This window comes from Strigops habroptila, chromosome 1 (assembly GCF_004027225.2).
Source record: "Strigops habroptila isolate Jane chromosome 1, bStrHab1.2.pri, whole genome shotgun sequence".
NCBI lineage: Eukaryota > Metazoa > Chordata > Aves > Psittaciformes > Psittacidae > Strigops > Strigops habroptila.
In genome coordinates this window covers 28,938,673-28,961,872 of record NC_044277.2, presented here as the reverse complement: position 1 = coordinate 28,961,872, position 23,200 = coordinate 28,938,673, and the positions used below count along the sequence as shown (strand labels likewise).

At 42.7% G+C, this 23,200-nt stretch overlaps 2 protein-coding genes across 2 annotated transcripts; both read left to right on the top strand.

Annotated features, from left to right (window-relative positions):
* Positions 1–704: 704 nt before the first annotated feature.
* Positions 705–7,386, top strand: MRPL53 (mitochondrial ribosomal protein L53). Its single transcript, XM_030501403.1, has 3 exons — positions 705–847; positions 2,645–2,757; positions 4,497–7,386. The coding sequence occupies exons 1-3, from the start codon at positions 759–761 to the stop codon at positions 4,622–4,624; spliced, it is 330 nt and encodes a 109-aa protein (XP_030357263.1). The 5' UTR covers positions 705–758; the 3' UTR covers positions 4,625–7,386.
* Positions 7,387–15,359: 7,973 nt separating this feature from the next.
* Positions 15,360–20,718, top strand: FABP5 (fatty acid binding protein 5). Its single transcript, XM_030481874.1, has 4 exons — positions 15,360–15,704; positions 18,433–18,605; positions 19,593–19,697; positions 19,825–20,718. Exons 1-4 carry the CDS (start codon positions 15,629–15,631, stop codon positions 19,873–19,875), a joined length of 405 nt encoding a protein of 134 aa, XP_030337734.1. The 5' UTR covers positions 15,360–15,628; the 3' UTR covers positions 19,876–20,718.
* The last annotated feature ends 2,482 nt before the right edge of the window (positions 20,719–23,200 follow it).

Genomic DNA, 23,200 nt, shown 5'->3' with positions numbered 1-23,200 from the left:
TTTTAATTTCTTCATTTAATGGACAGTATGGTCTCCTCTCCCAAGTAAGAAGTTATAAAACAAGAGGAAATGGCCTCATGCTGTGCCAGGGGAGGTTTAGATTGGATATTAGAAACATTTCTTTGCCGAAAGGCTGATCAGGCATTGGAACAGGCTGCCCAGGGCAGTGGTAGAGTCACCGTCCCTGGAAGTGTTCAAAAACCGTGTAGATGAGGCCCTCAGTGACACGGTTTAGTGGTGGACTTGGCAGTCCTGGGGTAAAGGTTGGACTTGATCATCTTAAAGGTCTTTTCCAATCCAGCTGATTCTCTGATGCTACGTACTATAGCTTCCCATAAGCACTACCCCTCACGCTCTGCCCCCTGCGCATGAGTCTTAATGGCACAAGGGCCTGCTACTTCTGCTGCAGAGTCCAAAGGTGGCCTTTTTGTGTCAATTTTATGCCAAAAGTATGCTTCCCTCCCCCCAACTGTATCTACTGTGTTATAGAGCCAGGGGAGGAGCTGGGACCGGTTGATCAATCGGTCCCTCTCCCGGCCTGAGCTTCTCGGATTATTAGAGGAGACTGGGGGCAGGCAGCCGGCACCCCACCAAGAGCCGTGCCCGCGGGCTGCCGCCCCACCGCAGGGCTGCCCTGAGGAGCGCTGCGGGCGCTGACTACATTTCCCAGGTGCCTGCGGGGCGGACGGCACGCCCGCCGCCATTTCCCGCCTCTTCCGGGGGTGCTGCTGGGAGTTGTAGTAGGGGGCAGCGAGAAGATGGCGTCTAAGTTGCACGTTGTGCTGCGACCGGTGAAGAGTATCGTGGTCCGCTTCTGCCCCTTCGAGTCCAACGTGGAGAGCACGAGGTGAGGGGGCTGCAGGGGCCGCGACGGCCCCGGCCCCGCGGCAGCCTGGGCGTGCTCGGGCCTGCGCCCAGCGGGGAAGCCTTGGCCGGGCTCCCCTGTGCGTAAAGACCCGGTGCCCTTCCTGCGGCCGCGGGCTCTGTGCGCCTCACGGCAGGGGTGAGGGTGCACTTTTTGCCTTTATTGATTTGGGGAAGGGGGGTAGAGACTGGGTTACAGGCGCCAGGCCCTGCCGCAGGGCCCGGGCACAGCGAATGGCACAAGCCTGCTGCCTCTCTGCCTGTGGAAGCGCGGAGGGTCCCCGAAGGGCGGGGAGGGTGGCCGCCCCGGGCCGCTGCTGCCCGGGTCGCTGCAGTGGCAGGTGCAAAACGAAGCTTCTCGGTCTCTACAGCTACTTGAAAGGAGCACGGAGAGAGAAGCTGGCTGGTCTGTTCTCCCAAGTAACAAGCGATAGGACAAGACGAAAGGGCCTGAGCTGCACCAGGGGAGGTTTAGATTGGGTATTGTGAAAAATTTCTTCACCGAGAGTGTGGTCAGGCATTGGAACAGGCTGACCAGGGAAGTGGTGGAATCACCGTCCCTGGAAGTGTTCACAAACTGTGTAGATGAGGCCCTTAGCGACATGGCTTAGTGGTGGAGTTGGCAGTGCTGGGGTAATGGTTGGACTTGGTGATCTTAAAGGTCTTTCCCAACCTAGCTGATTCTGTGGTTCTATGAAGTTGTTAGAACTGCTGTCACTGCAGAGCCCTGTGACTTGCTGTCACTGTAGCCACCAAAAGTAAGAAGACTCGTGGGAGCAAGTAATGAGGGAAAAGGCAGCATCTGTTGTGCCTTCTCTGGAGAAAAACCTCCTTTTCCCAAGCACATGCATCTGCTGTACTTTAACTTTCATGCTCATGGTCTTTGAAGGCTTGCATTTATCGCAGCTTTGTAGCTTAGTCTAGGCAGAACCTTCACGTTTCAGAATGAGAAGATGCTCTGTCTTAAGGGCTCATTTTTACCAGGATGCCCAGTGAATTCATTCTGTGCTGACATGAGGAGGATCTCTGTGCCTAAGCGTAGACCCTGGACTGTAGGCATGTGTGTTTAGCTTTACCAGCCTGCCCAGGGAGATTCCCCTCTCAGTTGCTGGGCCTGTAGATGAGGGTCTGTAATCGCTAGTCCAAATGCTGGTAAAGGGGAGAAAGAGGGCAACAGCTGCTGCTCTAGCATGGTAATTAACTGTTGGAGAAATTTAAGTTATTATGCTCCTTGGGTGATGCAAGTTCTGCACCAAACAATTGTAAAATGTCATTTTGCAATAGCTTTACAGACACATCTACTTTTGAAATGAACTTAGTAACACAACTTAACTTAGAATGTCTTTAAGCCCCCAGAATGTTAAGTAGCTGTCAGGCATTTCAGAAGTCTGCAGGAGACCAATGATATTAAATAAATAAATACTGGGTCAAACCCAAACAGTAAAACTTTGGCAAGCAACCAGTGTATAAATAAAAATGGAAATTGCTGATTTTTCTTTTATTAATGTTACTAACCCAGCTGAAACACAAGAAGTGCATACACTGAATTTTTGCAAAATTCTTTGGTATGCTTTTTACCTGTTAGCATATAAGGACTGTCCATTTAGATTTTTAAGAGTGATTATCTCATAAGAAGTATGTCTGAAATTGTTGAATCAAATCCTGTTTTGTTTATACTTTTGTTGCCAGCAATATCAAGATATTCAAATTAGTTTCAGAAATATACTTTGTATAATTTCTATGTACAACGTACTTAATATATTTTCACATATATTTTCAGAAACTTTCTTGGATGTATAAACCATAAAAAAATCCAGGCCACTAACAGAAACTGTGAAGTGACTGCCGATGTGAGACATGATGGATCCGAACCTCTTGTAGATGTTATGTTTGGTAAGGAGCTCATTTTTAATCTTGGCCAAAAAAAGACCTTCCAGGTTTGTGTTGTTATGATGTTCTTGTCTTCTCTGTGATTTTCTTTTTTTTTTTAACTGTGCTTACTTTTTTTTTTGTTCTGGTCCATAGGTAGATGTTGTGCAGCTGGGAGGGGAAAAAAGGAACAGGGAGTCATAACAGCTTGATGTCTAGTAAATGTTTATATATGTCTTTTTACTATAGTTAGATGTGGTGGATCTTAGATCAAAGAACTGACTTACTTAACTTTTGGGTTGAGTCAGCTTTCGTAGTGACATACTTCTGTGACCTTGCAGTCAGGTACAATTCCAGGGAAGTAAAGCGTAGCTCTGTTTTGATGTAAGAATCTGTTCACTCTGAATTTTTTTTCTGTTATCCATGGTGGAGGCATCTCTGTCTTGAGAACAGAAAGGCTGAATACCTTCAGCTGCTTATGCAATTGAATATCTTACTGTGTAGTTTGAAGGAACTGGTCATATGGATAAGACCATACATGTGCAGATGGGACTTGCAGAATGAGGTCAACTGATGTACAACAAATTTCTTTATTTCCTTTGAGGGTATAGTGAGCAGGCAGGGAATTGATGGTGAAAATTTCATCAGACCTGGAAGCGGCCCAGATTCTAGGCTGTGAACAGATGGCTCTAATCTGCTTTTGTCCTTTTCTCTGGCTGCATCTTCTTTCCTGCTGTGCTGTAATGGACCAATATGTCATGTAGCCCATTGAAGTTTTCATTATTATTGATCCTTGCTACCCCTTTTTCTTTAAACTTCCATATATTTAGTGAATCAGTAGATATGTCAAGAGTGTTGAATGTACTTCATTTTGCTTGGGAAAGTCTAGTTATTTCAGACATGAAATATGTTGACAATGTGTTTCTTCCCCCTCTGTGCCTCTGTCTTTCCCATGCCTGTCTCTAACTGTGATGTATAAGGATTTAAGCAGTAAAGCTCAATGTTTTTCACAGCATAAAACCAAAACAATTTATTTCACTAATGCCAAGAGCTACAGCTCTGACCTCTTCATTTTATGAGAGTTGATTACTTAACAAGTAAAGAGTTTGCAGCCCTTGAAGATGGCAAACATGGGGCTGGAACTTGAATGCCATACATGGTATTGCAGTATATGGGTTTGAGTATGGCTTTTTGTATTTGCAAATCTTGCAAAAAAATAATTAACTTAGGTACAGTACTTCTACTGCCTTCTCCCTGTTCTAAAATAATTCCTTTCAGAATTTTAGAAATCCTAGTCCTCCTTTTTTTTTTTTTTTCAACATTACAACCACCAGACTGTGTAAACCAATTCATTATTTTGGCTAAAGAAGTAAGTTAAACGGGCCATAGACAACATGCTGCTAAAATGCTGAGCCATGTGTGGAAATTATGCCTTCCAGTGCCTTCTGTGCCTTCTGTCAGATGATTTTGAGGGCATAGTATGAGCCATTATCATCAAATATGTGTTCTTACTATAGGTATACCTAGCGAAATGTTTCAGATTTTTCAATAATGCAGTACAGAAATGAAAATTACATGTGTACTGTGTGCAGTTTAGTATATTTGTTTGTGGGTGAGGCATAATCAGATTCCTTGGTAAGTGGAGTACTTTCTAATCAGACAAGATGAATGGGGTGTTTGGATTTATATATACAGAACAGAACTTCACACTTGAGTAATTGTGATTTAGAATTCATGACTTCCTGAATTTTTTCCCTTTACAGTTGATGGAGATCGACTGATAATGAAGGGAGCCAACCTGACGACAGCAGAAATGTTAACAGCATTGGGGACCAGGTGTAAGGCAAAAGAGATTAAGGAAGAACAGAAAAGCAAGAAGAAGAATCCCTGAGGAATGGAAAAACAACTGTGTTTGCATTTACATGTGTTAAAAACAGTAGGCTGAACAGAAGGCTTTTCTCCTGTGCAACGAAATCTGCAAGAGAGAAATGGCCAAACATTGACCAGTTTAACACACAGCAGAACGAAGTGTTTAGAGCATAGTGGATCAGCAAATCTTCGAACACTAGTGGGTCAGCATGTCTTAAGATGTATGAATGCATCTTTGTAAGCAGCTGCCTCTGTCATCTGCACGTTGGACTAATATCATGTGTGTTTGCATATAAATGTGAATTATGCATATTAGCTATTAATATTACAGTGAAGACGGATCTCTGGACATTATTTCCTCAAAATTTCTGTACAGCGAACGCAAAATATTATTGGAGTGGTTATTATTTTTTGAAATTATTAAATACAAATGTTTGAAGACAACCTTGAAAGTATTTATCGTTGACTTAGCTGAGGGACACCAAGCTGCACGTACAGAGTAGATTTTGTAATACTGTGTTTATAATACCTCTGTTGCTAAGTCCCTGCCATTTTCTTCCTCTCTTTTGTAAGAAAGTCTGAGATTTGCTAAATTTAGCTCCTCAATTAACGTAACCAGGTAATGGGGCTGTGAACACACAGTAGAGCGACTCATCCTGCATAAAAGTAGCAAAGTTTAGCTTAAGGGGAAAGGTAGGTTGATTTTTTTGATAATTGGAGAAAAGGGCTATCTTTGAAGTTCAGTTTTGTAATATTTTTTGTCACTTTTGGGAGATTTTTTTAATATTTTATAAAGATCAAAGGGAAAGCTTTATTTGCTGTTTATAGCCCTATGCCCAACCCTATTATTTATTAAAGTAAATGCTTGGGTGTCTCATCTGTGTTGCAAAGCTCTGTGGGTTTGGGAGGGTTGATCTCTCCTCAGGCTGTGCAGGTGAAGGTGTCAACTGTACACGTATTTCATGTGCATCAGTTTTGTTCTAGTTCAATTCACAATGAAAATGTAATTCAAGTTCCAGTTTTGAGAATTGCAGGTGAAGGACTGTTGAGAGGCATTAGTTCTACCTGTTGTTAATCAGATGCCTGACTTCTATAAATCTGTAGTATGTGTATTTCCAAAGGGGGCACAAATCTGAAATTAGTTTTGCCTTTTGCCAAGATTTCTGAATGGATGCTGTCCTTTCTGAAAGCAGCATTGTTTTAAATAGCACTGTCAAGGTAGTTCATTGCAGTGTCCTCACCAGGATGCTGAAGTCAATGCAACATGGTAGAGAAGCAGAGCTGTGCTAAAGACATTCGATGATATTTTATGCAGGCCTCCTGTGTGTTTACAACAAACAGAAGAGAGAGATCAGATGATGGAGGCAGATGGGTCAATGAAGTTTTGATGTGGGAACAACAGATGTGAGTGGCTTGGTTAGGGATGAACACCTTCTCTGCAGTCTGTTACCTGTTTTTTATATTAGGCCACCAACTCTTCCAAGTGGTTTCAGAGTGCTGAGCTCCTGAACCTGCTACTGAGGTCCCTTCTAGTGAAGGAGTTACAATAGCATCTGAAAGTGAGAGGATTTTAAATCCTGTCAAGCTGGAAGAGTATCCTAGAAAGTAGACCAAACAGAAATAAGGTGGGTCGAAGGACAGTTTGGGGTTTGGTTTTGTTTTGTTTTGTTTTGTTTTGCTTTCCTCAGTTTAAAAGAACATCATATAGCATGGCTTTAGTTGAAGTAGCCTTACAGGGAAAGTGAGAAGTGTTCAAGTGGAAAAACACTGCAGAATTATACATTCCCTTGTTAATGAGGTATTCATATGCTCAAAAGCCCTCTTATTGTAATATATCAGTGATTTTTGCAACTTTTTTTCCTTTGACAGTTTTTACAATGGTATCAGTATGTAAAACTTAGGTTTTAATGTGAAGCACTTTCATCCATCTTAAATAATTAGCCATTTGTAAGTACTTAAAGAGTAAAATAGGGATTAAGCAATATTAAGTGTTTATAGTGTATAGCAATAATAAGTTTCTATAGCCCACGACTGTGATTTATATTTAAGAAGAGAAAAGGGAGAAAAATAAGATCCTAGTTCAGGCTTTTTATAGCCAAAATAAATCCTTTCCACTGTTCAAGAAAGGAGTTGTTTTGAGTTTCTTTTTTTTCTTTACTCCTGCTGTGTAAAGACAAGCTCTAGCTGGGTTCTTTCATTTTAACTCAGAGATGCCCAGTCTTTTTGCTTGGGTTAGGCCAAGGGCCTGTATCGTAGCTGTCGAGAGATGACTGACGATTCAGTGGACAAAGTGTTGGCTGATGCTACTTTTGGTGCATGTGCTAGTAGCTGAAACTTGCAGTGGTAAAACTCCAATGTTTTGTGCATGAAACAGAAATAATGACTAGGATTTGAATATGTAAAGTAGAAAGGAAAACATACAGGATAAAAAAATAAAGCTAAAACCATTCACTCTTGAGACTACAAGATACTGAAGTGATATAAACAAGCAATATGGGCAAAGAGGTAATCCTCTGGTGATTATTATGCTAATATGTAGAAAATTGCTCTTCCTGTACCACGTAGATAAAAGTATGAATTAATTTTTCAAGTATGCTAACGATAATCTTTAATGAATTTCTTCCCTAAGCATTTAGATAACTTTGCTGCAAGCTGTTCATATGGTGTCAATTTCTGCTGCTGTTTGACTGAAACAAAGCCAAGTGACCTGCTGCTCTGACACTTCCTGACAAGCACAGTCTGGGGCTGTGGATGTAGAGGGTATTAAGGTCAGTCACGCAGAACAAAGCGTGGCTGGTGAGCATTGACTTTGCATGTTAATATTCTCTAGCACACTAATCTTGATTAGTATACCCCACCAAAAATGTGGTCACTTGCCTAAATATAAAAGGACCTGGATCAGGCCCTAAAACCACTAGGCTTAACTAGATACAAACACAGCACCCATGTAGGGCATCTGATAGCAGGTGATGATATTAAAATGCCTAGATCTATAATACCTGGAGATTTAAAACAATGATTAGAATAATCTTAGACCTGTTCCTTGTACAAATGCCTATTTATTTAGAAGTCCTTCTCAATGCGTAGGGAAAATTGTCCTGAAACAGATGAATGTGCCATTCAGATCCTTTTTAAATACCATTGATTTTAGGAAAATCAATGCTTTTTGAATAGCATTGATTTTAGGAAAAGAAAATGGTGTCTTTATTAAAGAATTCAGCCAGGAGCAGCAGTGTTAGTGAATGTTTCCACAGCAAGTTTTAACTACTAGCTGGCCCAAGTAAGTACAAAATTGCAATGTCTTGATGGCTTTTTTGCAGGGTAGAAACAAGTAGAAACATGCTGTCAGAGCTAGTTCATGTATGCCAGTGCTAATTCTGTTCTTTGTTATTTGTGGGGATCTCAGTTTGGACAACTTGGTGCTGCATACTGTAGGAAAAACTGGGTGCAGTACAGTATTGCTGTGCAAACCGCACTTGAGGAGTGGAAGATGCCTTAAATCTCAGTTATTTTGAAAATGTTGCAATCTAACACATTTTTGCTGTTTGTGAACGTGCAAAAGGTGTCATCTACTAATTTCGGAAAGTTGCCCACAAGTATTTGCCCTGTTGGATGTGAAGAATGCATTCATTTTGGTTGGCTTTTCCTAGTTTTTCACCTCTACTATATATGAATTTTGAATGACCAAGGAGTTTATATGGTATAAGGAACCCCCCTCCCCTCGCCCCCCTTAAAATCCTCGCACTGCATTGAACAGTTTTCAAGACTTTTGCTCCCAAATGCATTTTCTGCACTCTCCCTTTGCAGGTGTGCACACCTCTCGCAGTTTAAGAATTGCTGGCTTACTGCCCACCTCTTCAACTACATGTGCGACCAGTTTCTCTGGACGCCAGGCCTGCTTCTCCACAGAAGATTTGGAGTCACCTTCAGACTGACAGGTCACCTACCAGTAGTGCTTTTCCCCAGTGCACTTCTCTCCTTCCCTTCTTCTGGTGTAATAGAGTTTTTCCTTCCTGGTACTATTTGATCTCATCCAGGCTCACCCTCTTCCTGGAAGGCCTGAGTCACTCTTTTGAGCCTTTTTTATTGTCTGCCAAGACCTTGCAGTAGCTTCAAGCAGCCAAGGTGCTTTGCTCCTGGTAGACCACTATTTGTTCTCCCTGCTCAACCTCGTTCTGTATGTTGAGAAATGTTGGAACAGAGCAGCACGAATAGTTAGAGGTGCTGCTTTGCTCCTGATCATCTTTTACTTAACAACAAATTGTCTTCACACTGAGCTGGCGTTCTCAAGATTTTACAAAACTAAGGCTGTGCCCAGGAATAGGTATTAGAGGTGTGAGGGCAAAGGAGTTGCCAACCTCTTTTGGTTTGTGTCTCATTAAGTTTCAAAGTGGCACTTGGAAGCAGAGTTAAGGTAAGCATAGAGACTCAGTTTGGCTTGAAGCAAGTGTAGAGACTGCATCCTACATACTGGTGGTGTTGCCAGCAGATTTTTAATAGCATATCAAAAGGAGATCTCTATATTGTTCTTCACTGGATGAAGCAAGTTTGACTTCCTTATACAGGAAGGGAACATTTCTTTTAAGACAAAATAGTTGGAAAAGTGGGCCAGCAGACCTGTTCGTGAAGGGAATGCTCAGTCAATAGGAGCAAAGCCTGGGAAAGATGAGTTCTCAGTGGACAGGTTTTCACAACACAGACTGGCAATCCCTGCAGGAAGTTTAGAGGACAGGCATGAGGCAAAGCAGCATGTTCCTTCCTTACTCAGCCATTACTTCTCTGTTTCTTTTGACCCCTCCACCCTTTTGCAGCAAGGAGTCAAAGAGCAGCCTTGCTGTAGAAACAGCATGGTCAGCATGCCAAGCCAGCAAATTTGTCATCTCAAACACAGTTCTTACACAGATTCACTGAATTAGCATTTCATTACTGGTGAATCTGAGTGGTTTAAATCACTTGCACAAATAAAAGAAACAATAATTATTCTCATGGAGTTTTTAAAGTCTCTTTTTCTAGATGGGGCTTTACAGAACTTGTCTTCAAAATCCACTTCTCAAATGAATTTCAAAGTATTTACTGGAAATTGCAAATTTAAGAATGGGATGATTACTGCCTCTTTTCCCTTGCAGAGATGGATCAGTATTATGTTAAGCTGCACATGTTAAGCTGCACATAAAAGTGCCAGAATTGGTACCAAAAACTATCTTGTGGCAGAAGCACAGGAAAAAAAATCACGGAACTGCAACGTAATTCCTTACCTCCTTATAGATTTTCTCTGGTCTAGATGTTAGATATGCAAGATCATATCTAGAGAAGGAATCAAAGATGTAACCCCAAATGCCACGAGGCTTTTTAAGTCTAGAAGAGCAAACTGGAGAATACCTGTTGGTCCTGCATGGTTGCCTGAGATGCCAGAGGCAGGAATTTTCTTAGAAGACATCTTGAACACAAGTCATGCAGTCAACGTGCTTGGCAAATCATTGTGTTGGGAACTGTATAATAGTAAAAACTAGCTTTAAGCTTCCAAATGTTTTTTCCCTCAGTTCTTCTACAGCCCATGATAGAGGAGGTCTTTTCTGAAAGGAGAGTCAGGCCTGGAAGCTAATGCTTGAGCGATAGACACCCCAGAGGACCTCTCTCTTCCTGCCACACACAGGTATGAGGAGACGTGCTTTTTGTCAACAGCTAGTCTTCATCAACAGTGCCCCAGGGGTCTGTTTCACACCTAAGCTCTTTTTGCCCCAGGATGAAGTCCTTTGGGAGGGAGCCCTAATCTGGTAGGCAGGCTACACATATTCCTAAAGCTTTACAATAGCATTTTGCTCAACATGAAGAGTAGCAGTTGCAGTCCCTCTCAGTCCAATGCTGCTGGGAAAGGTATTGGTATCCACATCACAGAGGGAAAACCCTTCCTGCGTAGAGAATAAGTGACAGGCTCTGCCCTCCAGATATCTGTAGCTGTGATGCTCTCTCCTTGGTGACATCCTGAGAATGAAAAGTAGTGCAGTTATTATAACTATAAATTAAACCCTTTTCCTGAAGTTACCTTCACAGTGGTTGATTAATATCCTTAGTAATGAAACCCTACTTATAAAATCAAAAAATAATGCTAAAACTTTATACACCTTTTCCAAAATCCAGTGAGCACATCTGTAACGTGATTCTAAATGTCAGAGGCTAATCAGTCATAATTGGTAGAAATGTTTCTTTCATCATTATTTATTCCAAATAATTTTGCCATTCCTTGCCCTTATGTCCTTATTGTTCCAGGCTGCAGAAGAAGGACAAAGTCAGGGGGTTTATTTGGCTTTATTTATAGAGCTTTGGGGTAAATTTTTGTACAGCTAAGGTATCTAAAAAGCCACACCAGAGTGTTATCTTTCTGAAAGTCCCCTCTATGAGCAAGTATTCCCTGCTAATGTGTGGGTTTTTTATGCAGATCAAAGGCCTTTTCAGTGCTAAAACTACAGCTATGGATGGTTTGTAGTCATCCTGATTTCTTTTTTAACATTGCAATGACTATGCTGATCATCAAACTCTCGAAATAAAAAAAAAGCATTTTTATACTAATGTGTGGATGTTTGCTATTCAGGGTAGATACTGCTGCTAAGCAAAGAGTTTTTTCGAAGCTTCCAAAATTAGACACAAACTCACATATCTGCAGTCACTGTAAGCTGGGCTGCAACTGACGTCAGGTCGTTTTTGTCTGGAATGAGGGAAATGAAACCTGGAGTGCTCTTTCTGGTCACTGCAAGCTCTGGAGCTTTCTCTCCTGTCACTGAGGCAGGGTACAACTGGTGAGCTGTCACACCACTGCCACAGTAAACTTTGACCTTGATGTAAGCATTTCCCTTTAAGCTTGCTTTGAACATGCTGCTGACAGCATACAGGACGTACACTGAGGTTGTCAGAGTGGTAGTTGTATTATAGTAATGCCTGGGCACATCGGCAGGGATCTGGCCTCTGTCTGGCTTGGCACTGAGTGCAGGCACACGTGAGCCTGCCTGTCCTCGACAGCTGGCCCCTCAGAGCAGAGACAGCAGTGCCAGATTCACAGCAAGGACTCCTTGGACCAGTGCTCCTTCAAGTAAGTCATGCTGGACAGTAAGATAGTTTTGTTTTGACTTGAAAACTGAGATGTATCACACAAAGCTTGTTGATAAAACACAGGCTATACCCAGCTCTTTTAGCTCAGAGGTAACAAAATGCTGATACGGTGGAAGATCTTGTGCCTATTGACATACAAATTAAAACTTGCAGGTTCATGAGTTGCTTCATAATCTCTGGTCTTGTATTGCCCAAGAAAACAGCTCTTGAGCTGGTGTAAAGCTTACCTAGGCCACCTATGCAACCATAACACGTGTTTCATCATGTCTGCCCAGTGATGACACGGCTGGGAAGGGAAAACCACACTTGTACAACAAGGAAACAGAAACGAAGCTGTGCTACCTATGCAATTTTTCTCATCCATGCCTTGGGGGTGAGTAACTATTATTCAGGGACTGCTTTAATTTTTTCCACAGCTAGGGACAGGATGAAAAGTAAAATTTGGGCTGTGGTGTCCAATTTTCCTGGCAATTTTTTAAGGCTTTCCTAAGAGTTAATCTTGTCTAGAAGATTGCCTACCACTTAGAGAAGGTGCTATATATACACAATATGCCTGTATACCAGAAAGAAAGGAAGATCCTCCCTTTTACACAGTAAAGCAAAGTATAGTACTATCAGATTGGGTTCCTTTCAAGTTAAACATATGGGCAGTTTAATGAATAAAGGTCTAGGGAAAAAGTTACACCAACCTGATCAGCGATATGTTGCAGATGAGGAGGTGGTGCTCTGCCCTGCCCAAGCAGCAGGTATTGTGACTCCAAAAGACAAAATATGGCTTAGCTTGCATGGGGTAATGCTATGGCTACGTGAAGAGAAACCTCAAACACTGCTGGCCACAGCCTCCCAGTTCTCATGTCAGATGAAGCATCATTGCACGACACACACTTGCCCAAAGGAGTAGAATGAAGGTCTCTGTGCACTCTGTTGCCTTGGTCCTTTCCTTTGCACTTGGTAATGAAGGACTGTAATATCCTCCCTCCTCCAAGACAAAAGGGCTTGACTACCTTGGGAAAACATTCACTCTGGCAGGCCCAAGCTGCCAGGGTGGTGGTTGCTCCTAACTCTGGCTACGTGCTTTCCATGCAGCTAATTTCCACAGGAAAGTTTACACTTCTCATTGTAAATCTGATTCTCCTGCTCTTGCACAATGTATAGTTTAACGTGGAAATGGGCATAACTTCAGAGAACTCCAGCTGTCTGTGCTGAAACAGTAATACATGACATAGGAATTCAACACTTTCCATACGAATACATGTATTCGCTGCTTCTCTTTGAGTGTATCTAGAGAGGAGACCACACATGCAAAACACATTTGACTGTGATGCCAGCCTCAAACCAGGCAGGAATTGGGATTTACAGAGATGGATCCCTGTGGTCCAAGCATCTCTGAAGATCTGACCATTTTATTTTGGCTCCTAAAGTAAAAGCCATCTTTGAGCAATATATATGTTTCTGTCACCGTAGAAAAATAACGTCTGTTTTGTAGCCCAGTCCACTTGTACCTTTCCAGAAGGATACATCTCTGGTCCCTCTGGTTACTTTATTTGCTATGTGAGATACCACAGATTTCAGCACTATTCTGTTTCAAAGAAGTTTTGAGGTGTGGCACTGACAGCCAGTAACCCATATCACTGGATTAATTTGCAAATCATTGGATTTTTGTAAAAATTGAGGTAGATTTTTCACTATACCCTAACAGTCTGCATTTCGGAAAAGAGAGATAAGCTCCTCATTTCTTCTTACATCTTACATGAACTGGCATGCCTAGATCTGGAGAATTTGTAAGGCGAATAAATCAAATCAAATGACTTGTGGGGGGATTCAAAAACGTAGCAATATTTTGCCCAGGTGGGTAGCTGGATCGCCCTGTACTTTAGATCCAGGAATACTGTCTCACCACTAGATGGAAATAGTGGATTTTACATCTTCTGCTGCATTATCAGCACTTATACCTGAATACTCTTTGCATATCTTCAGCCATCTGCAGGCAGCACTGCAGAAATGTGGATCCGATATTCTTTGCTAGCATACAAGGAGTAAAGCCAAGATTTCTATTTCTAGAAATTGTCCCCATTTTACAAGACTGAAGACTTCCTAATCTCTGAATTGCTTCTCTTTTATCCTTTCTGTAAACAACTAGAAAAGAACTTCAGGATGGACAGCATTTCGGTTCCGCTACCATGAATTAGGCGGCAATGATCAGCCTAATTTAAAATTTACTCCGAAGTCTCTTGCACAAAACAAAGAAAGAAAAAAAAACAAAGATAAAAGTGGAAGGAAGTTGAAAGTCTTGTGTTTCAATACACCTACTTAATGACAAAAAAGCAACATGGCTTGCTGCCTGACTAGCAGACGCTATGGTGTTGTTTGCATATTAAAAGCAAGCATATAGTCAGAGAAGTGGAAGGTAATTAAAGGCAGCTCCACAGGGAAGGATAGTTAAACAGAAGGATTTCTTTAAAAATCTCAGCTGAAAAACGAGCTGATGACTTAGTGTGTGACAAATTTGACCTTTTCTAGAAAGTACTGAACCTTCAAATTGATTCAGTTTAGCTCTACTATGTTGCATCACTGCAAAGCGTAAAGGGAAGTGCCTGCCTTGCACCAAAACATTTGGATTCACAGCAGCTTCCCCTGTTGTGAAATGCTGGAACCAGCACAGAGCCCTTGCTGTCTTCTCTGGTTTTGACACCTCAGTTTCAAACTCCTTCACAAAAGCGTCAGCAGAGAAACAGCCATGGCTGTGCCACCAAAAAACCCCAGGCGTGTCTTCAGATTTTTGTTTTTCTGGTCAGGACAAAGTAGATCTGGGGTCCATCCAGCCTGAGACAAGGCCAAAAGAGGTAGTGATTGGCATAACCCTGATGCTGGAAACAAACCTTGGGGATACACTGGAATTGGGATTTCTGTTGTGACTTAGAAATCACAGCTTTTTCACAGAATATTCCAGTAAATCTCTCTGCTCACCCGACAGAATTTGGCAAAAGATTGTCCCAAACCTCACGGGGCCTGGTAATGGTGTATATTTTATGATTTATTTTATGCACCAGTGTGCAGCAGTGGCAGCTGCTGTGTTTTCCCTTAAGAAGGAGGAATTAGGGTATCGCAGTTCAATATGGACTAAACCCAAGCTACCAAGGCTGCATCCAGGCTTTGATTTTTCCTGTGCAGTGCAAGTACCTGCATTAGCTCTTCATTCTGACTGATCTTGTTTGCTACCTGATTGCTGTGTGTATGTAACAGGTCTGCTCCCAAGCCACAGCAAGCCACGGATCGCTGTAGTGGTACACCACTGGGATGCGGGGGGATGCTGGGCAGGCCTGCAATCAAACCTAGTGAACTGCTCTGGGGTGCTGACTCCTTATTGCTCTGTCACTGTGCCATATGATGCCCTATACTTGTTTGTTCCTGAATTAGCCATAAAAAGCATGATATGTAATAAACAGCATAATACAGGATTTAGTGCCCCAGACTTAAAACAATTCCCTGGAACTCAAACCCCAGAGCCTGGTTTGGAGCCCCTGGGTGCCAGAGCCCAGCGCCCCGGGCTCTATCGCCGGGCAGGTGCTGGATGGTGTTTGTGTCGGAAGAAGCACTAAGGCCGTGACACCCCTCGGCGGGCGGCTGTGGCCGAGTCCGCCCGCTCCTGGGCGCAGCTGGGTGCGCACAGCGGCTGCGGGTGAGTGTGTGCGGGAGGCGGCGGGAGGGAGCGGCGTGCCCGCTCTTGCCGCCGCCGGCGGGGGCGGGACTGGCCGGGCGGGGGCTCGGCGTGGAAGGGGCCGGGGCGCGGCGGGAGCCCCATTGGCTCTCCCCGACGGCACATGTTGCTGGCCCTTCTATAAAGGCAGCCGCGGCTGGGTTGCAGCGCGTCCGTCTGCCTCCGCGCTTCCCCAGGGACATCGCCAGCCTCCGCGCCGCCGCCATGGCCATCGATGCGTTTTTAGGCAAATGGTGCCTCGTCTCCAGCGAGGGCTTCGAGGAGTATATGAAGGAGCTGGGTAAGGAGCCGGCGGGAGGGAAGGATGCCGGCCCGCGGACCTGCCGCAGCTGCCGGCCGCCGAGGCTCTGTCCAAGGTCCGCGGCGGGCGCGGCCCCGGAGCTGGGCCCCACTGCGGGAGGCGGCTGGGGAGTGATGCCGGGATGCTCCGGGATGCGGCGTCTCCCGGGGCCGGGCAGGGAGCGCGGGTCGGAGCAGACCCTTCCTCCCGGGGTGGCTTCCGCCTCTCTCCGCGTCCTAAAGATGTCGACAGCCCTTTCTGCACCGTAATTGCCGGGAGGCAGGTGCCGGTGCCAAGCAGGCACGTTCCCGCCGCCCCGTGCTGGGCCTTCCCTGCAGCCCGGCAGCCCCCTCCCGCCGGCAGCGCCCCGCATCATCAGCCGGGGCGATCAGGCCGGTTTGCTCCTCCCTCACTGTAATGCCCCGGTGCGGTGCGGCGGGGCCGGCCCTGGACGGGGAGGTGAGGCGGGGGACGCGGGCGAGCGCTGCTGCTGGGGCCGGGAGCGGCTCACCCCGCCCGTGTGGCCGCAGACAGACCTGCCGAGCAGGGCGGCTCTCCCGTGGAGTCACCTTGGGTGACTCCTCACGGAAAAGCCAAACTGGATCAACTGGCCATGGGTAACCGGCAGCTGGCTGTGCTGCCAGAGGATGCTTGTATTCTCCCATGGGTAGCACCCTTATCTCAGGGGTTGTTCTGGCTTGTTATCCTAGCTTCCAGGTTGCACTACATTTTGTAACGCAAAGCCACAGAGTCAAGAGCAGACCTAATACGACGAGCCTCCTCTGCAAGTTCTGGTTTACCGTTTTCCTGGAAGCATCCTGGCCAAGAGGTGACAGGCACCTTGTGGTGTCTGTGTAGCCCAGGAGCTATTCTTTTCCACAATTTATATGCTGACAGCTAGGATATTTTCTCAAGACTGGTGACAGACGTGGCCTTGAATGTCTTTGGAGGAAGGAGAGGAAGGAATTTAGATCTTCTCTCTTCTTGTAAAATACAAAAGGCATTGCTGCATTTACACTCTGTGGACAGTGGTGGCTGTAGCTGTGTTTTGTGAGGGGCCTGTCAATATGTGATGGCTGTGATGTGAGAACGCCTTCTGGACGGAGCCATTTGGGAGACTTCGGAGGAAATTCAAGAACTTGAAGCTCAGCTCAGTTGAGCCATGGATTAAGTGGCAACTTCAAAGCAGAAATTAAGGGCAGAGCACCTCCCATGTGTAGGCAGCGACTGAGTGGTGTTTGTTTGTTTTTAGATCGCAGTCTTGAAACAGTCACTTTACCTTTTTACAATTGCAATTTAGGCAGTTAAATTTATTCCAAGTCCCACTTTAGGAGGCAGACCTTTGCTGGATCTCACCCTGGCTGACCACTTAGGAAATCCTCTGCCGTTCATCCTGGTGGTTGATGCACCATAAATAAGATTCTGCAGATTGTGCTTAGTCTGTGAAAAAAGAACATTCAAGGACAAAGAAGTTTGAATTTCACTCCTTGCCATGTGCCACGCGGCTCATCTCAGTCTAGCTGGATCTCAAGGCATAGCTGATCAGATAACTCACTGCTTACTCTAGACTAGATGAGTGAAGGGGTGGGTGTGGGGATCACTGTGACGATCATTTCCAATTTGATCAGAAAAGCTGGTCTGAGGAGGACTGGTTTTGGCTCTGCAGGCTCAAGCTTAAGGCTTAGTCCTGGAGTCTGAGTTGAGTCTGGAGAAGCAGTGGCTGCTGGGAAGTACTTTGTTATTTCCAACTGGCAAGGAAACTGTAGTCTTTGCTTTGCGGACTCAGCCCTCACCCAAGTATCCTGTACACCCCAGGGAGTGCTGTGCTGTTATGCGACAACACTTTCCAACTGCACTAGCAGCAGAGCCCAGACACTTACTCACTTGGTGGCACTTTCTGTTCCATTTGGTTGCTTATTGATTCTTGGTTCAGATCTGCACTTTCCAGTTTGATGGATTTACGTTTGTTGCCTGACTACCCTTTTATTTGTATTTCCATCCTTCAGATCAAAAAGACTCAAGCAAACCCCCCAAACAGTTCATGCAAGGGATGAGACAGGGTGAATCTTTTTTTGCTGAGGAGTTTTAAGTGCTGCTGTCTCCAGATGATCAATTTTCAGTCATTCACATTTCTTTCATGGTCTGTTTTATTTTGTGTGTGTAAGCACTATTTTGCGTGATAGTGATTTTCTAATTCGCAAGTTCATACTTTGGATACTGGATGTAGAAGTTTAAATTTTATTAGAAATTGCATGTTTGCAATTGCTGCAGAGCAATGGAAAAGTATTACCTAAGTAAATTGAAGTAAATATGCAGGTGGCTTAATATGTGGATTGAAAATCATCTGTAGAATTTTTAAAATGTTCAGAACCCGAAAGGAATAATTTGTATTAGTTTAAGCTTTTGTGTTTGTTTTCCTGTTTATTGTTTATTTCTGTTTGTAAAATTTCAATGCTGAGGTCTGGGACATCTGTGAGTCCTCTAGAGGGCAAAATAGATTTAACTTCAGCTCTCTGAGGAAGCAAAGGACTAGCACTGCAAATAAGCTTTTTTCCTTCCTCAGCAGTGGATAATTTAAAACATCCTCTTTCTTTGTGGCTCTTGAGCTTTGATTCTTAAGTGTACTTAAGTGCCTAATTAAATGGGAATTAGGTATCTGAATTCCTGTGTGGCCCTAAGCCTTAGGGTTTAACTGACTTTGTGACACTCTGTGCCTCTCGCCTTGCAGGTGTGGGTATGGCCATGAGGAAAATGGGAAGCATGGCCAAACCAGATGTTTACATTATTAAAGATGGGGACACAATCACCGTAAAAACAGAAAGCACCTTCAAAACTTCACAGTTCAGCTTCAAGCTTGGTGAGAAATTTGAGGAAAACACATTAGATGGCAGGAAAACTCAGGTCAGTATACTAGGCTTTCTATTGAAAAACACAGTTCTTTGGGTGTTCTGCAGATGGAGATGCTATTTAAAAGTCAGTTTTGACATCCACACTAACAATGCTTTATTGGGTGAACAGCTGGCTCTGTAAATCTCATGGAAATAAATTATTTTTTTGTGTGTGTATGTATAGATTAAGCAACATCCAAAGAGGGAAAATGCTGAAACCAATAATGTCTTGTGGATTTTGTTGTTTTCAATTTATAGCAGAAGCATTGTGTTAGTAAAACTAACAGACCTCTAAATCCCTGTTAAAGCCAAATACCGTTTCATTTGAAGCCTGTGGAAAAAATCCTACTGAAGTTTAATCAGAGGCAATTTAGGCCTTGGGTTAACCTTTCAGCTCAGTCTCATATTTGCATCACAAGAGAGCCTGGCACAGTGTGCAGTGGGATAACAGACACAAAGCACACGTGAATCACAGCCCCTAATCTCCAGTTTTAGAAGGCAAAGAGCTTCTTCCTGCACCAAGTAGGGAGAATATTCATCCAAAAGGAGGTTAAATGCAAAGAAGCCCTCAAATCCATCTCTTTCATTTCCTTTTGTGAGTGCTCTCTGTGTACCAACCCCCTCCAAGGCTCCAGCCACACACTGGCAATTCATCTATTAGAGCAAGATCAGATAAACCTTACACAAAAGCTGAAAGCACATGTACAAAGAGATGAACAGAGAACATAGTCTGCTCCTGTTAACTGGAATTGTGCATGCTGTCAAAAGGTCTGTCTGATGCAGGAATGTGTCAGAGCAGTGAGTGAACTAGCAGTGAGCTACTGTAAAAAGAGGATCAATAAAACATTTAAGACCGTATCCTGGCTTTGCAGATGTAAATGGCAAAGTTACTATTGAGCGAGCTGGGGTGGGATTTCTTCCTTTGGAATAAGGTGTTGGAAAGCCTCCGTCTCCATCTAATGTTGTGTATAAGATATTGATGTTCATGTTCTTCTTTCAGACCCTTGTCAGCTTAAAAGATGATGGGTCAATGATTCAGGAGCAGGAATGGGATGGCAAGAAGACCATAATAACACGGAAATTAGTGGATGGACAATTGGTGGTGGTGAGTTCAGTCCTGCTTCCTGATCCCTAAGCGCTCTGGCCAGTGGCCTGAAAAGTAACTCTAAAAGATCTTTTTCCTTCTAGTTTCTACTGAGCCAAATTAATAAATCCATCTCTTTGTCTTCTAGGAATGTGATATGAATGGTGTGAAGTGTGTTAGAGTCTACCAGAAAGCATGAGGACATCTTCATGTTCGTAAGAACTTGCTACAAACAACTCAGTTCAGTAGACAGAGCTCCTTTACACTCCGTATTTTCCTTTTCCCTGTTTTCTAGTATTTCAATGGACTGAGTAGCTGAGTGCAATCCTTTTTAAAAGCTGTGGTGTAACTATTATGTAACTATTCTGAATTTGCGAGGCTATTAAATAAAATCGTCAAATGTATGAAGTGGAAATGTTGTTACTATAGTGGAATTTTAAAGTGTGGGTTTATAAAAACTCAGTTTGGTTTTAGGCTCTACAACGAACTGTCTTCAGTTCAGGATAATGCTATATATGGCAACCAACAGTTGAAAGCAAGCTGAATTTTGACCAGCAGCCTTAATTGCTAAGGTAGTAAAATCTGAAATAGAAAAAAAGCATTCAGAGTTTAAGCTCTAGAATTGTTTCTAATTTCCATGTTAAAAAGTAAATAGGTTTGGGTGGGTATAAATAAGAGATGAGCTTTGGTGTTTAAGCAGAGGAATGTATTTTCAGGGGTTAGTTTGTTTTTTCATGTTTCAAACCCACAAATTTCTTATCTGAAAAAATATATACTGCCAATGGACATGATAAACTCAAGCAAACATATACATGCTTTACTGAAAGGAAGCCTTATCTTGAGAAGACTCTTTGTTTTCCTAGCAAAATTCTTATTTCCACTCTAGTAACATTCTAAGAATTCTTAACTGAAATCTACTGAAATACTGCCTAAAACTTAAAGCCTCATTTTTATTTTATTTTATTTTTTTTTAAACTGGCTTTTGAAACACCTAGCAATGAGTTTATATGCTTTGAAGTGCCATAATAAATAATCAGAAATATCAGTGTCTTGAGTATTACATTTATATTGGTTGGGAAACAGAGCCTATGATGGTAGTATTCTGCCAAAGAGATGTCAGATCAGACAGAATTAAAAAGGTTTAGATGAATTTCTGCCACAACATGTCCTAAAAGTGGAACTATTTGGTGACAGGGAAGGGGAGTTTTCTATCAGATTCAAAAGCCTGGGGGACCATGAAACCACACACTTCTAGTTTGCAGCATCAGTTCTTGCAGAATCCATTGCTATTTCAACCCTACTAGTATTTTAATTGCTCACTGCATGTATCATATTACTCAGCTTACCTGAATAGCAGAAAAGTCTGCTCTTTTATGTTCATGGGAAATTATTTACCCATAATCTTGGACCATTTATCCTTTTCATAATTTCCTGACTATTTATGAATGATCCCCTTTACCTAAGTCATCTGAAAGTATTTGTAGCTGGAGTGTATTTCTTGCTTTGTTTCTTTTTTTTGTGGTCCGTATAAGAGTAAATATTTTTCCTGGTCCCCTAATGTCTCCTTTTTGAGTTGGCCAATGTTCATATTGCCTTTGTTTATTATTCTTCCTGGCTTTAATGTGAACCCTGAAGATCTATACTGTATTCTTATACAGTACATTAGAAACAGATTTTTTTGTTATTAGGGGAAGGAATCTCCCCATAGAAACAGAAAACATGCTGATCTGATGAGGAACCTGTTAGGTTTACAATCAGAAATACATTAAATAGCAGTAGGCAAATGGGTGCAGCAATCCGTGGCATGATATGAAAATCCTGCCTCCTTTCCAAAAGAGTGATCTATCACTTATTTCTGCTTGTTTACTTTTCTGGTACTGGGTAGTGTTAATTGTTTATCTTTCATTTGAATGGAAAAAGCTTCCAATGTCTTTTATAGGACATCCGTTTTCATTACAATGAGATCACTTCTTGTAAAACAAAAAGCAGAAGAGTATCTTTTTAGAGCAATTTCCTTTGGAAACGAGGCTTATAAAGTCTGTGTGCGTGTGCTCTCTAATTTCAGCTGCATGTGAAGTGGAGGCTAGAGGTCCCAAAGATAATTATTCTTCCACAAATGTCATGAAAACAAGTGGCCTGATGAAGGAGGTAGACCATTAAAGTGCCTTGATGATGGAAAGACTGCACATGGAAGTGACACTCTTTAACATTAAATGGAAGAAAAACATCATAAACCCTCTTGGCACACATAGGTTATCTTAAACACAAAAGTTGACCAATGGTAAAACACAGATCAACAGGAAACTGGAGTTCTTTAGAGTTAATTCTCCAGAACTACTTCGGCTCATGTATTTATTTGCTCTATTTTAATGTTAGCTTCAGCCTGCATTGCTGATAACTTCAATGTAAGTATACTGTGACACAGAACTACCATACAACCTGTTAGTGTTAGATTAGACCATACACTTCAAATGACAATCATTTTATAGTACTGCAAGCCAAGATTTATAATGCTGAAGACTCGAAAACACAGTTCATTCCCAAATTCCTTCTATCTGTTATTATACAAGCCAAAAGATTTACTCTTCATGAAGCATGTGTACACAACGTTCTCATCGGTGTAAAATAACCAATTGCCCTGAGATTTGAATAACTCTCTGTAGTTCACTACAACACATAAGATGATTGTGGAAGATCAGACTTCGAGAACAACTGAAAAAGAAGAAATTATGCATTATCTAGGCAGGACTGCTTTATAATACTACAGAATTACAAAATAAGGAGAGAAGCTTTGTTGTGACATTATAGTGCATGTTCTTGAAAATATTTTGGACGGCTAAAAGTAACACGTTCAGCAAACTAAAGCTGCAAGTAAAACTTGCTCAAAGAGAAGCCGTTTCCATATCCACTCCAACACATGTTCATTTAAAGTCATGAGAAGTGTACTATTTATATCTTATTATATCTCACTGTCCTCTCAAAGTGGTGCAGTTCTGCTGTTTCCATAGAAGGGGTTTTGTTGTTTTCTGGGGGTTTTGGGAGGTGCAGATGTTTGAGGGGGTTGGAGGAGGTTTTTTTGGTGGTGAATTTTTTTTTTTTTTCCCCAAAGGAATAGAAAATCGAGTTGTTTAGCAATTTAGATCTGATATTCTATCACATTAGAGAAATCTCTTGTCTGAGCTTTCCAAGAATAGTAATAAAAAGGCACTGTGCTTTGGGGAGAGCATACTGGCTCTATACAATGCTCAGACTATCAAAAATTTTCCTGTTATGGTTTGGTTATATGATTTATTTCAAATTTGTTATCCTACTTTGCCTGCATTCGCTGCAGTTAATACTGACCTTTCTTCTTCCTCTCCCCTCCCTACATCACACATGCACTTCAGATCAAAGATTTTTAAAAAGCAAAGACAGTGATGGGAAATCTCTCAGTTTTCTAAGGTTATTGCCCCACTGTTAACTGTCAGCTCTCTATAAAAAGGCAGCAATTATTTCTTCAAGTGTGGAGGTCAAGTGTAGTTTTG